General features: G+C 42.3%; 1 protein-coding gene across 9 annotated transcripts in view; it reads left to right on the top strand.

Annotated features, from left to right (window-relative positions):
* Positions 1 to 2252, top strand: part of LOC131696781 (inositol hexakisphosphate and diphosphoinositol-pentakisphosphate kinase 2-like) — a 31273-nt gene extending 29021 nt beyond the window's left edge. For all 9 annotated transcript variants that reach the window (XM_058998975.1, XM_058998973.1, XM_058998971.1 and 6 more), the window contains one exon: positions 39 to 2252. In XM_058998975.1, the coding sequence (XP_058854958.1) occupies positions 39 to 643 (605 nt within the window). In that variant the 3' untranslated portion in view covers positions 644 to 2252. The remainder of the gene's footprint in view (positions 1 to 38) is intronic.
* Positions 2253 to 12909: the final 10657 nt, after the last annotated feature.

Below are 12909 nucleotides of genomic sequence, written 5' to 3'. Positions count from 1 at the left end.
CTTTATCATTCTCTGTGTTTGTGTCTGTCTCTCTGCAGACAGCAGCGGCCCCTCCAGCACAGTGTCCAGCGCTGGACCTTCCTCCCCCACCACTGCTGACACGTCTCCTCGTTTCAGCTTCAGCGACAAGATGCCCCTGACCCCCCAGAGCAGTGATGAGACGCACGTGGGTCAGCAGAGCAGGCTGCCAACAGGGAACAGCCAGACAAGCTGCCAGCCAGTAGACACAAGTCTACTGAGCGGTCAGCCGAACAGTAAACCAATCAGCCCCCAGGAGCCTAGCGGCCAGCCAGTCATTAATACGAGTCAATCCACCAGCCCCAACCAGCCTAACAACCAAGAAGGCCAAACAGCCGCCAGTGAAAATATAGAACAGCAGGGCCTTCCTGTGACCCAATTGGCTGGGCTTGAGAGGAAGGGGGCTAACCCAAATCCTCTGGGGTCGCTGGGAATCCTTCTGGAGGACGGAGAGAATGAATCAGAAACAGCCTTCAGTGCTCAGTCAGCCCTGCCTCCAGAGCAGCCTGAAGAGTTTTTTGACACATGTGAGACAGTGGAAGTCTGGGAAAACAGCCCAAGTGACTCCCAGCAGTACCCTGAGAGCTCCCTGGAGCTTGGGGTAGCGCACGTGTCCCATCCTTAGGGATGGATAGAAGGGAGAGGCAGATCTCAATGCTGTACAGAACACTTGGTCCGCTGTGTTTTCGATGTCACTGTGTTTTTGATACATACTTGTACTATAGTTCACCAGAATGAAGGAGATATAGACCACGATACTTGTGACTTACAAATGTGATCGTCCGATATATACAAAGTACACTGGTGTCAAAGTGAATCTGCATGGCTTAAGAGGTAAATGCTTGTAGTTCAATAACATAAAGCAGTTTACTGTAAATACTGTAAATTCACAATCCGATACATTTTCAAAATCCCAACTAATCCATTATATTTTACACAACCCCCCCCCCTCAAAAAAAAAATTAAAAAATAAATAAATAAATAAAACTAATCAGCTATAAAGCCAATCATGTTTGCTGGAACAATAATACTAAACTGCCTTCCTAAAAGTGTTAACATCTATGAGACTGCTCACTCCCGCAGCCAGTCATGTTTACTGTAGCAATAAAACTGCCCAGCTTCTATTTTTACTACCGGTCACTCTGGAGCATCTGATACATTTGGAAACATCAAAAAGAAAACTGCTCATACTCCCCATGTACCATCTGATTCTTTTAAGATCCTGTACAGCCTTAAGTTCTGTCCCACGCATGTGACATTGTGTCTGTTACATGGCCTGAGGAAGCGCAGTTTTATTATTGTTTTTCATTTTGAGTAGAGTGTTTTTTTTTTTGTTAGTATTACGAATTCTATTTGCCACCAAGAGTATAAGCTTAATTCTTAACTGCTGTGGCGGATTCAGCAGAACCCACACAAGACACTTTGATTATCCAATGATGGCACCTTAATCTTTGATATATTGCACTTTTGTAATGCGTTGGCATAAAAAACCTTCGGGGTCCAATTTCTTCTCATCAGCAGTTGAGACTTAAGGTATCTTGATATCTTTACATGAATATTGTGCAAGCGTCAGAAACGGGTATGTCAATTCTTTACCAGAGTCTGCCTCTCGTCTCTCAGCTTCTGGCTATGCAGCACAAGGGCCCACTTCACAACATGTGGGATGTCGCTCGGGCAAAAACTGCAACTCTGGTCTCCAGTGCTACTCACCGGCTGTTATTAAGGTAAACGGTGATCCATGAACAGCTAACGGGATACAATAAATACTTCATTCTTAAAGTGAAAGGACGCCAGCAGTGATGCTGAAAAGAACTATAGATGATGGGCAGGGCAATAGCTCTCGAATCTCCATCCAGGACAATGTCTGCTTTTATAGCGCATGCAACATCACGTTTATAGAATCACTGAACAGAACTGATTAGTACATTGTTCTGTTTAATTTACTGTACTGTTTTTTTAAACCTTCTTTTTAAACTGCTGTCATTGTTAATGGGTTCTCTGTGTGTGTGTGTATATACAGTAACTGCACTGAGATAAGGCTACACTGTATCTGGATTGATTTTTTTTTTTTGTATAGTACACGTGATTATGTATGTAGGAGACAGATATCTTTATTTAATGTTAGTCGGTAACATCAATGCTGCTCTGAAGCAAACACTGTAAAAACTGTACTCCATGTTAATAATCATAAACCTCTAAATAATATAAAACCTTCTTGTGCTGGTGATTTTAAATTCCATGTGTCCTGTGGTTCTCATTATAGATCAACCTGGCATTTTAGCTGTTGGGCTTAATCTCTGTCTTAATAGAATGTTCTGCAAGTCCTTGCCTGTATCAATCTGTAGAAGGTTGTTATCAGTCAACGTACTGACAGAATCTCAGCTTTTGAGAGTCTATACCAGTCTGTAGGGGTCCCAGCGGTGTGATGTTCTTCCAGTCTGCTGTAGACTCAATCAGTCTCCAGGGAGAGCTGGTTTCAGACTGTCCTTATCCATTCCATATAAATGCTATTCTTAAGTGCAACGTTTCTCATAATGGGGAATCTGGACCAGGCGGCTTACCAAAAGCCTCGTTGCTAGTGTATAATTGAATCTGTCATGTTGTTGGCTTGGACTAAGAACCACAGCTGAGTGCTTCGTCACCCAAAGCACATGCATAACACCCTGCTGCTGTTCATTCCTGCTGCTTTCAGTGTAAGTAATTCATTTTGACTCAGCTTCTTAATGAGGCAGCAGGGACAGGTTACCACACCAACATGTGCAGCATATACTGGCTCTGGAGGAACAATTTGAAATACAACTGAAGGTTTTAGAATGAGAATGGTGAACTTTCAAGATCACTGCGTTTTTCTGAACCCCTGGCTCAGATGTAATCGGAATTTGCCTGGACATTTGGTTGAGAGCTTATTCCGAATCCACAGGGTGAGTTCCGTTCCTGTGGTACTACTGTACTGACACTGGGCTCATCTCTATCTCAATCTCTTATCTCCTTACACTAATGCTGCCATACCTGTACCTTATCTGTTCTGCAGCTCATTTAAACAGTCAGCTTGCTAGGGTTAGGGTTAACACATGAATTTTCCATCAACAACAATGAAATGCAGGTTTTAGTTGACGAGTTGTGATTTGTTCATCACAGTCCCCTACACACACACAGACGCACACATTATGCTGGAGCAGGTCCAGGTTCTTCCTTTACAGTGACCTTCAGACCCTGAGCTATTGCTGGCGGGTCTGTCCTTAATTTCCCAGCTTATCAGATGGAATGGAATCAATGGATGAGGAGCACTGGGAAGCACTGGTAGTGTGCACTTCCCTTAGAATAGTATGTCACTACCCAGTACTCACGAAGGGGTCCTGACCTCACGCTCTGTGTGTGTTCATGCTTTCGAGCTTGCTGTTCAGCTACTTCGTTAGTTATTTGCTCTTGCTTATATAGCTCGGTGAGACCAATACTCAGAAGAGATTGATGAGAGAGTCGTCTCTTCGCTGAAGCAACACCATCACACTGTCACGCTGCTTTTACAATGTACCTATTAATGAGAACCTGGAACCGTAATATTGAATGTGGTATAATCACTGGGGGTGATCTAGCAGCAATTCTGTGCCTCTCATAGATATAACGTGTCTCTTAAACACAAAATGGATTAATCCAATGCTGTTGAAGCATTCTTATTCTACTGCTTTTATTTTTATCAATTGTGATTATTAAGTAAATTGGGTTTGGTTATTTTTTTTCTTTTACAATAATTTATTTGAATGTATTGTATTTATTTTCCATGCCACTGTTTCCTAATTAATACAGGCTGAACGATACAATGGAGAACTGATGGTTCTAATTCCAAAAAGGACATACTGCAGCATTTTTTGCACACAGTGAAGTACTGCTGCCCACAGCCCCCTCCCCCATTATGCTTGTGCTGCACTAGCGTACAAAAAGAGACACTGCAGTATATTTGAAAACGCTGCTTTTGTATACAACACAGTGTTTTAGCAGTGGAAGAGACCTTGCTGATATCAGCCGGACAGTATTGCAACTTGTTTCTTGGACCATTTGGTTTGGTTTTATAAAGTGGTTTCTTTAATTGATATTTCCCCTTTGCACACATTGTGACTTTTTAAAACGCTTCTACCAGTGGTGGGGCTGGCTCGCGAGGCTCCAGGTTCACAAGGATGCAGTTCAGGTTTATTACCACCCTGCCGTGTCCAGGAGGAATTGGGATGGACCGTCCTTCTGAACCTGTTCCATATGGTCCTCCTATTCCAGCCTCTTCTCAATCCAGCAGTGCCTGCACCTGCTATACCAACTATTCTGTCAGTGGGCGGCTTATACTGCAATTCTCTCTTGCTTTCGATATAATTGTTACTTTAAATAAATGCATCCAGCTTGTTAATGTCACAGTTTAATTGGGTTCTCTGTGAGTACCTTCCTTCAACTCATCACAGAAGGTCACGGTTTTGATTAAAAATGTGAACGGGAGGGGGAGGGGGGCAGTGAAAGAGTATAAACCACGCAAGCAGTAACAAGCAGCATGGATTACGTATGTACAGTATGTTAAAAGCATGTTTGCTTATACCTCCTGGAAAATATTAAAATGATTAAAAAATCTGTACTGCCATTCCTGAAGATGTTATGTTGGATAAAAAGGGCTGAAACAGCTGTTATGTTCTGTGAAAGGGGAGTACATATTGGGTATATTTGTGTGTATGTGTTGTTTGGAGTATGGCTCTGATTGTGTGGTGTTTGTACTAACATACTTGCACACACATTTGAAATTGTACTCAATGCCTTGTGGTTTACATCCATCACTATATGAGTGGCCTAGGCATTAACGTTAAATATATCGGCAATATACTGTAGGCACGTTGTTCAATGGTGGAGACTCTTAATTGGCTATGGCATATTCATTTGAATTACAAATCTTAATACTCTAGACGAGACTTACTCAATCTATTTCTCTCTCTCGCTGCGTGAGTGGGGAGGGGAGATGGATTGGACAGCTTGCTCTGAAGACAGTCTGCCTGTCATATTAATATTCCACTGGAGGCCTCGTTGTTTTTGGGGGTCGATTTGAAATATGGCCGTGTCTTTGGAGTGTGACAGCTCATTCTGCCAGTCCGGCCCTAATGAAGTGATTTGAGGAGGGTTGGGGGTGGGGTTTGCATTTCAGGAAGGCACCTACAGGGAAGGTCTAAGTGAATAGGAAATTCATAAAGCTGGTCAGGGGCCCACCTAACGTCATGCTATAAACATTCTAGTTTAATCAACCAGTAAGGCATCGCCAGGAGCTCAACGTCTTTTACCATTTATTAACCTCCAGTTGTTACAAACCTTACAAAGTACTACAGCACAATGGATATAAAAATCAAAACTAACAGCTTGATCATGTGAAGCACTTCCAGTAGCTTTACACTGCATACTGATGTCCTGATTGACAAACAGGGTTTCGTATGGCTCTCTGTATATTGTACTGTGCCATTTGTTGAAGCTAATTCTGCTAACTTAAATGGCTGCTAATGGTTCAGTGCACTGTGTACTGTGTGCGTCGAGAGACATGGGTGTACTTGCAAAGCCGGACGCAGGATGTCTAGTAGCTCTGGTAGCACCTGACAGAGGGAATGGAACCCAGGAGAAACACTGACATTTCAATTAGCAAGGAAATTGCAAAGCCATCTCAGAAGGAATTCATGGAATATATACAGCACAATACAGCATGACTGCATGGAATATATACAGCACAATACGGTATGAACTGCAATGGAACAGGATTGTGAGGTGCAAAGACCAAACATTCCACAGATGCATTGCCAGAGACGTACGATCAAAGCATGCATGCCCTAGTGTCACGTTTGTAGTGTTTCAGTATACCTGCCTCCCTGATCTGCAGAAAGATGACTCACAAAGGATTTACTGAGACTGGAGTGAACTGTTAAGTGATGTTTAATCCTCTGCTTTGCATTATTATGACTTAATTCAGAAGCATAATTCAAATCTAGAAGATGAACAATTGTGTCTAAATGTGAGTGACATTGTATTACTGCTGTTTGACGTGATCTGGAACCACAATAAAGCATCTGCTGACTGGCACATGTAGAATGCTGGTACAACATTGTGTTTTTTTTAAAGATAGAAATACCTAATGTTTGATTTGTATCTAATCCCCCCTAAGGTCAAAGATGACTCATCTTTGAGTGTGAATGTGTTGCCATGACGATGAGATTTGTGCCGCTTTACAAATGTACTTTCCCATAATTGCCGTTAAGTACCGGTAAGTGAATGGAGGCCTCTTTATCACAGTAGGGTTCTGAAACATTGAAAACATCATCTCATGCCTCTTTGTAAATCCCATTTCTGCTTTAAAATAAACTGTTCATGTTCTTTATTGAATTTCTCAATGTACAATTCCTGGCTGTCCATTTTAAAGCTGGGATCGAATCAGTATCGAGTGGATAAAGAAAGCTTTCTTGTTTTTTTTTTGTTTAATATAAAAACCATGTAATTATCTTGCCTTTCAACACAATTCCTCACACCAATAATAGCAGGAAGCCCAGGTGAGGTAATTTTCTAAAGTAACTATAGATTCATTAGAATACCTTTGATGCCTTTGATAAACTTGGTTTTTACTTGTGCATTTATACAGTTCATATATATAGCCTTTTGAATTTTATTATTTGACCTATTTTTAAGTCCATTTAAGTTGGTTTAAGCATTTAAAACGTCAGTGCACACTGACTCTCAGACCCTCAGCTCTAACCACTAGACTTCCCTGCCTCCCAGTCCCTCAGCTCTAACCACTAGACCACGCTACCTCCCAATAACCACAAGACCACACTGCCACATCTTTCTTAAGCACTACCTCGCAGGTCTCCTAGATTGAAGGAACTAAAACTCTATGATTTGTAAACAAATTCAACTCTGAACGCCCTTCATTTCTTCCAAATTCCCAAAACCCGTTGTCATGGAGACCACTGACTCTCTCTCTTGCTTCCTGAGTTTCTAATTTCCTGGCTGGCTGCAGTTTTCTGCCACTCTGTGCGCACTCTCTCGGTGCTCTCAGAGCTGCTCTGGTTGATCACACATTGTGGCCAGTTTGTGTGCTCATTAAACCCACTTCACAGGTCCAGCCCCATCTCCTGAATGAGACCTGCTGAAGATGATCTCTATAGGAAGATGTGCACCCCCCCCCCCAGTATCTTTACATCAGGATTCTTATCAGAGAATGACTGTGAATAATGCTTATGCATTGTCTAGGTCAATGATAAGTGTGTCCTGATTTAATCTGATCAACTGTATACAGTATTGATTTTTCCATATGGAATCTTAAAGAGAGAGAAACCCGATAGCAACATTAACTGGAGACTGTATTAAAATGGGAATGTATAAGTATGCTGCATTCATAGGAAAGCTGACTCCAAAGGACAGTGAGAAGATTCTAGGTTATTACCAGGAAGTACAGACATCAAAACAGTGGATGGGCGGGTGAAGCTGAATGCTATTGCACTCAGCGTGAATTTATTAAGTAAATAAACAGAAACAAAAGATTTAAACAAAACACAAAACAAAAAGGCGTGATGGCCAAACAAATAGAAACAAATATATATATATTTTTAAATATAGCAATTGTTAATTTTATATGCTCTCGCGCTCTCTCTCTCTCCTCTCTCCCGTACTCTCCTCTCTACACTTCCCTGAGTGCAGAGAGCTGCAGGTTTATATACTCTGGCCGAGGGATTAACTAGTTGTTAATTATCTTATTACCCCTCGACCAGAGTCTGCACGCGTTTGGTAAGGATGCATGACTGTCAGCTAGTTAAATAATCAGTAGCTGATCAGCCATGCATCCTCACGGGGTTTTTAAATATAATAATAAAAGACGCGCCGCAAACAAAAATACAAATAATAATAAATAGGGGCGGGACACTCCGCCACAGGGTGTGATGGAAGTTGATTTACTTGGCTGCTGTTGCTCAAGCTATACCAGTCCAGCGACACAGAAGTAAAGTGTCATTTACATATGCATGTCTTTGATGAAACACTTCGCTGAATAGGTGTTACAATGATAAAGAAAGCCAGCAGTAAAACTACATTACAAGACGGAGCAGAGAAACTATTAAGACAGTTCAAACTTGCAGGCGGGAGCTGCCCTCTACTTGACCCTGTGTTTTGAGAGAGGTGGTGTTTGGAGGGCTCCTATCCTCAGGTTGCCCCCTCCCTCCCTCGCAGTGTTGTCAACAGGGGCATACCAGGCTGCTCCTGACAGCCAGCATCGCAGGCCTCAGCCTGACAAGGGATAAAAATAGTCATGCAGCAAGACAGATTGTTTGTGGCCAATTAGCTTTCGCTTTAGGAATCCGACCTGGGGGGAGAGGGGGCCGATGTTTCCGCCTTTTAAAAGCGCTTGACTGGAGAATCGGGCAGAGCAGGGCATACAGTGTCCTGACTGCACAGTGTGTCCACAGTGACTCTGAAAGGAGGAGAGAGCTGGAGGGGAGGCTAATGGAACTGAACATTCAGGCCCATGGATAAAAGAACTGTTCCTCAATTCTAAACCCAGCACAGAGAGCAGGCGAGGAGGCACAGTGTGTTCATGCATTATTTCCAATATTTATACACAATCCAGCATGGTCGCTCCCGTTTTGCACATTAGGCCACTTCTTTAACGAGATAACTTTACTTCATATATGGGCTGTGTTATGTGCAACCTAATCCTATTTAATTATTCTGCCAATTCATTCAGTCAATTTCAGATCCTATTCCATCCTTTCTTCAATGTATAAGAAACAACTCTTCAATAGCAAAAAGAGCAATCGAAAGGAATCAATGCAGCTGCACCCCCTCATCCCGTTACCGTGCATCAGAAAGACAGAGGCAGCAGTCCTTTGATCGGCTCCGAGCTCAGGCCACTCCTGAGGAGTGTTACTATCAGCCTGTTTCTGAGTCAGAAAGAAAGTAAAATCAATGGGAATTATCATTTAAAACAAGCTGCCTGGAGCTGTGAGGTGAGAGAGTGAGGGGGAGAGGTGCACATTAAAGACCCCCTGCTCCAGTCAGTGTGGAGCGGACACAACCCTTATGGGCAGGATGAGTGGGGTGCATTGAGAAAGAGATTCCTAACCAGCCTTCTCAACCCTGGGGAGGGCACTGGGATGTAGCAGAATGATATGCCTGCCTTTTCCTGAAGAAAGTTGATTAAAGTAATTTGCGTGCTTTTGGCTTGTGGAGAAGTAACTTACAGTACTGCAGAGCTACCCCTTATAAAGGTTTACCCTAATAAAAGCATAGCAAAGTGTAATAAAGAATAGCAGACAAGGTAACTATGGGTAAGTATGGTAGTGTCGAGAGAGTAGTGGTAAAGCATATAAAAAAACAATGCAAACTTTGGTAAACTATGGTCAATGCATATGGGAAAAGCATGGGAAAACGATGGTAGAAATTTAAAAGGGATGGAACTGGACAGGTGGAGGCACTAAACTATGAGCAGAAAGAGATAAGGAATACCACGTCGGTCCACAGCCTTGTACCTGACAGCTATCTGTGCTTCTGTTTGATTGCTGTATTTCAATCACAGCCCCTCTGTTCTGTTTAGAGCAGGAAATGCAATGTTCACATTGGTAAGTGATGGCAACACAATGTATTATCCTAATCCAAGTTATCCTAACACATGCACATCAGTGTGGAGCGATGCACCATTGCCATCTTGCATTCAGTTTTATGGAATCTGCTGCCTGTGATAGCTGCATGCATTTATTACAGCTTACAGACCCTGATTTGACTTGCCAGTGAAAAATATGGCTTTTATTCTTAGGCTTGTGAAAACTGTAATATTAAATAATTATTGTGTGCTACAATTTCCTTTACCTGTGCAGTAGCTTTTATGAGTCACTCTCTCTCTTCCTCTATATCTTTATCTCTCTCTCCCTCTCATTTCTCTCCCGGGACACTTTTAATCGCTTTGTTTTTTTTAATAATAAATGAAAGGCTTATTATTTTTTTTCCTGTTGAGCACATCACTTTAGATAAGGCTGAGTCAATATTTAATATCCCACCTCACCCAGCTGACACCTTCATCACTGCTGAACTTTTCATTCTAATTGCGCCGGTTGAAGTTAAAACAGCCTGCTCTCTGTTGAAATTCATGAGGCTGTTCTGATTAATAACCTTGTTAATATTCCACTTTGACACCGTTTTTTTTGCAGGGCTATTTATTAATCAAAGTGGAGTTCAGAGGAAGAGCTGTATCCCAATCAATCACCCTGGTAGACTGTCCGTTTACATGAAATCCAGCTCTTTGGTTTTTAATGTCTTACTGAGATGCAGAGAACTGAGAAGTGTTGCTTATTCTTAAAGAGTAAGCAGCTTCAAATTACATTTTTTTTCTTGTCACACCCCTCTGTTATACCCTTAGTCACGCCCCCTGAGATAGCTAGTTCAATCACGTCTCCTCCAATCCATGACTGACACATTGCGGACCGCATTAGTGTGATGACTTTGGGCATTGTGACTCTGCCCCTTTCCTGGATGGCTGGCTTCCGACTGACCCTGGAATGAGCTACCAGACTATCCAGTACGAGGCACAGTTCCTTTTATACAGCGCCTTCACAGGTTGGGAGGGAGATTGTTGACTAGGATTCATTCGCTCTCTGTCACACATCCAGAGAGGTATGGTAAAGCGTTTTAAAAAAACCAGTGTAAGCACTGGTAAACTATAGGGTTTGTGATAGTATAACCATTGGAAAAGCATCGGAAAACTGGAACATTATAGTGAAAATGATATAAGGGATGGTTGGTTTTAGTTGCTTGCCATAAACAGCTGTGCCTAATGAATGTACTGACAGCAGAACGAAAGCAAACTTGTTTCCAAAGTGGCTGATCACTAGATGGCGCTGGCCCTTACTTCTATCAAGACACTTTGTCAGTCATGCATGTTGCTTTACAACTGCACCTGATAGGAGTAGAAATTAGCATGCTACTAGCACCTGAAATGAATGTTGGCCTAGCTCCCCAACACTTCCTAATGGGCGTCTCAGTGTGTGCCGGCTGTTCTCACTGAAGCAGACTTTTACAAGGTTCCTTGTTGAAGTCATGGCAAGAGCATTTTAAAAGCTGAGATCCCGATCTTAGCCGAAATCATTTAGTATTGAGCAAACTGGAGAGAATGTGTATTTGCAAATGCTTTTTAGATTGTGAAGTGCTATGCAGCACCACCAAAAATGAATATTGTATTTTATAATACTTTGGGGTTGAGCTGCACTTGTTCCCCACTGAGCTCATTGCTCCTGCCTTTAAGGGGAGCAAAGTAGGGAGAGAGCGAGAGAGAGAGAGACAGTCTGTATACATACCCCCCTCACTTCCTCTGCTCATTCAAAAGGGATACAAGAGCCCCATTCTAAACCAACCTATTTGTGAAAAAATAAAAGAAACTTGGAAAAAAAGAAAATAGAATCTACTCTAGCAACATCTGTCACCTCTTTTTGCTAAAGAGTCCATGTGACTCCAGCCATGATGTCATCAGGTCGGGCATTCAGCCCGCGCCAGCCTCGCATTCACAACCTCGCGGCTCAATCACGGGGCGCTCAAAGCAGGGATTGTGCTCGGCTCAATACTCCACTTGTTGTGCTTACACTAAAGGCAGTTTATTGAAGAAAAAAAAACTGATTTAGAAAAGCACAGCCAACAGCAATGACACTGCCCACACTAATCGGACGTGTGAAAAAAATGAGAGAGAGAGAGATAGGAACCAGAACAAAAAATCTCACCGAGGCAAACTGCAGAGACAGGAATGCAGCTGTTGCTTTTCATCTTTTCTTATAGTCTTTCACTTGCAGGAGAACAGGAGCACCAACTTTTTCAAATAAGCGCAGGTGGTAAGAGATGTACCAGTGGGCTGCAGGGAGGCTGTGTCATTCGAGCACTTGGAGGAAAGCGCTGGCAGGGTGTGTGCACAGTATCTCCCTCAAAGGCAGCTGTTACCCACACAGCTGCAGCACTCCCTGAACTGCAATGAGACGAGCCCAGCTCTGAACACATGCTCTCTCTGCAGCTCCCTCAGTGGGTGTTTGTACAGACGGTGAAAGAGCGAATTCAGGCTCTCTCTCATTCTAAACTTGCTACCCCCCTCCCCTATAGAAATGTGAAAAATTCCACTTTCACTTTCAAAGAGAAAGACTCCTTTGCCTGAACCAAACAGAAACCTCCCTCTCGCCCTCCTTTCACATTGTCATCATGCCAACAATGCCTGCGCTCGTATTGCAATTACAAATGCACCCCCCCGAGCAGGAAAGCAGTTCTACAGCACAATCTTGGTATTGTTTAAAGCCCAGACCTTGTTTTAGATGCAATCTGAGACTAATTAGGGCCCAATACACCACATTTTTAATACCCAGTTTGTTGACACCGAATGTATGAATGAGAAATTATTTACAGTGCTGTCCAAATGATAAAAAGAAGCATTTATGAAAAAAAAACCCTGCTGTCTTTGGTTATTAATCCACAACTCGTACATTATTTTGGTAACACTTTCTAGTAGTTAAAATATCATTGTATATAATATATGTCAAGCGTCTTGTGTTTACAATCCAGCCTCAAAGGCCAACAATTTCTTATGCAATACTCTGGGCAGGATTATCAAAGAGCTTTACTCCAAAACTTCAACAAGAAATAGAAATAATAAAAATAAATAAATGTCACTAAGGGGGATTAGTAAGAGATGTTAGTTTGTTTCTTATTCATGATACAATTCTAATTGGTGTTTTTTTTTCAGACCGTTTTATTTTCTCATGTCAGTTTGAAGTACATGCCTGAGAGGCTGGTCCATTGTATGCAGCTGGATAGATTTTTAATTGGGGTTCAGTTACAATGCAGCTGCTTTTCTTCATAACAGGGTATAACAGG

Source organism: Acipenser ruthenus, chromosome 24, assembly GCF_902713425.1.
Source record: "Acipenser ruthenus chromosome 24, fAciRut3.2 maternal haplotype, whole genome shotgun sequence".
Classification (NCBI taxonomy): domain Eukaryota; kingdom Metazoa; phylum Chordata; class Actinopteri; order Acipenseriformes; family Acipenseridae; genus Acipenser; species Acipenser ruthenus.
The sequence above is the reverse complement of the archived record's forward strand: the minus strand, read 5'-3'. Positions and strand labels throughout refer to the sequence as shown.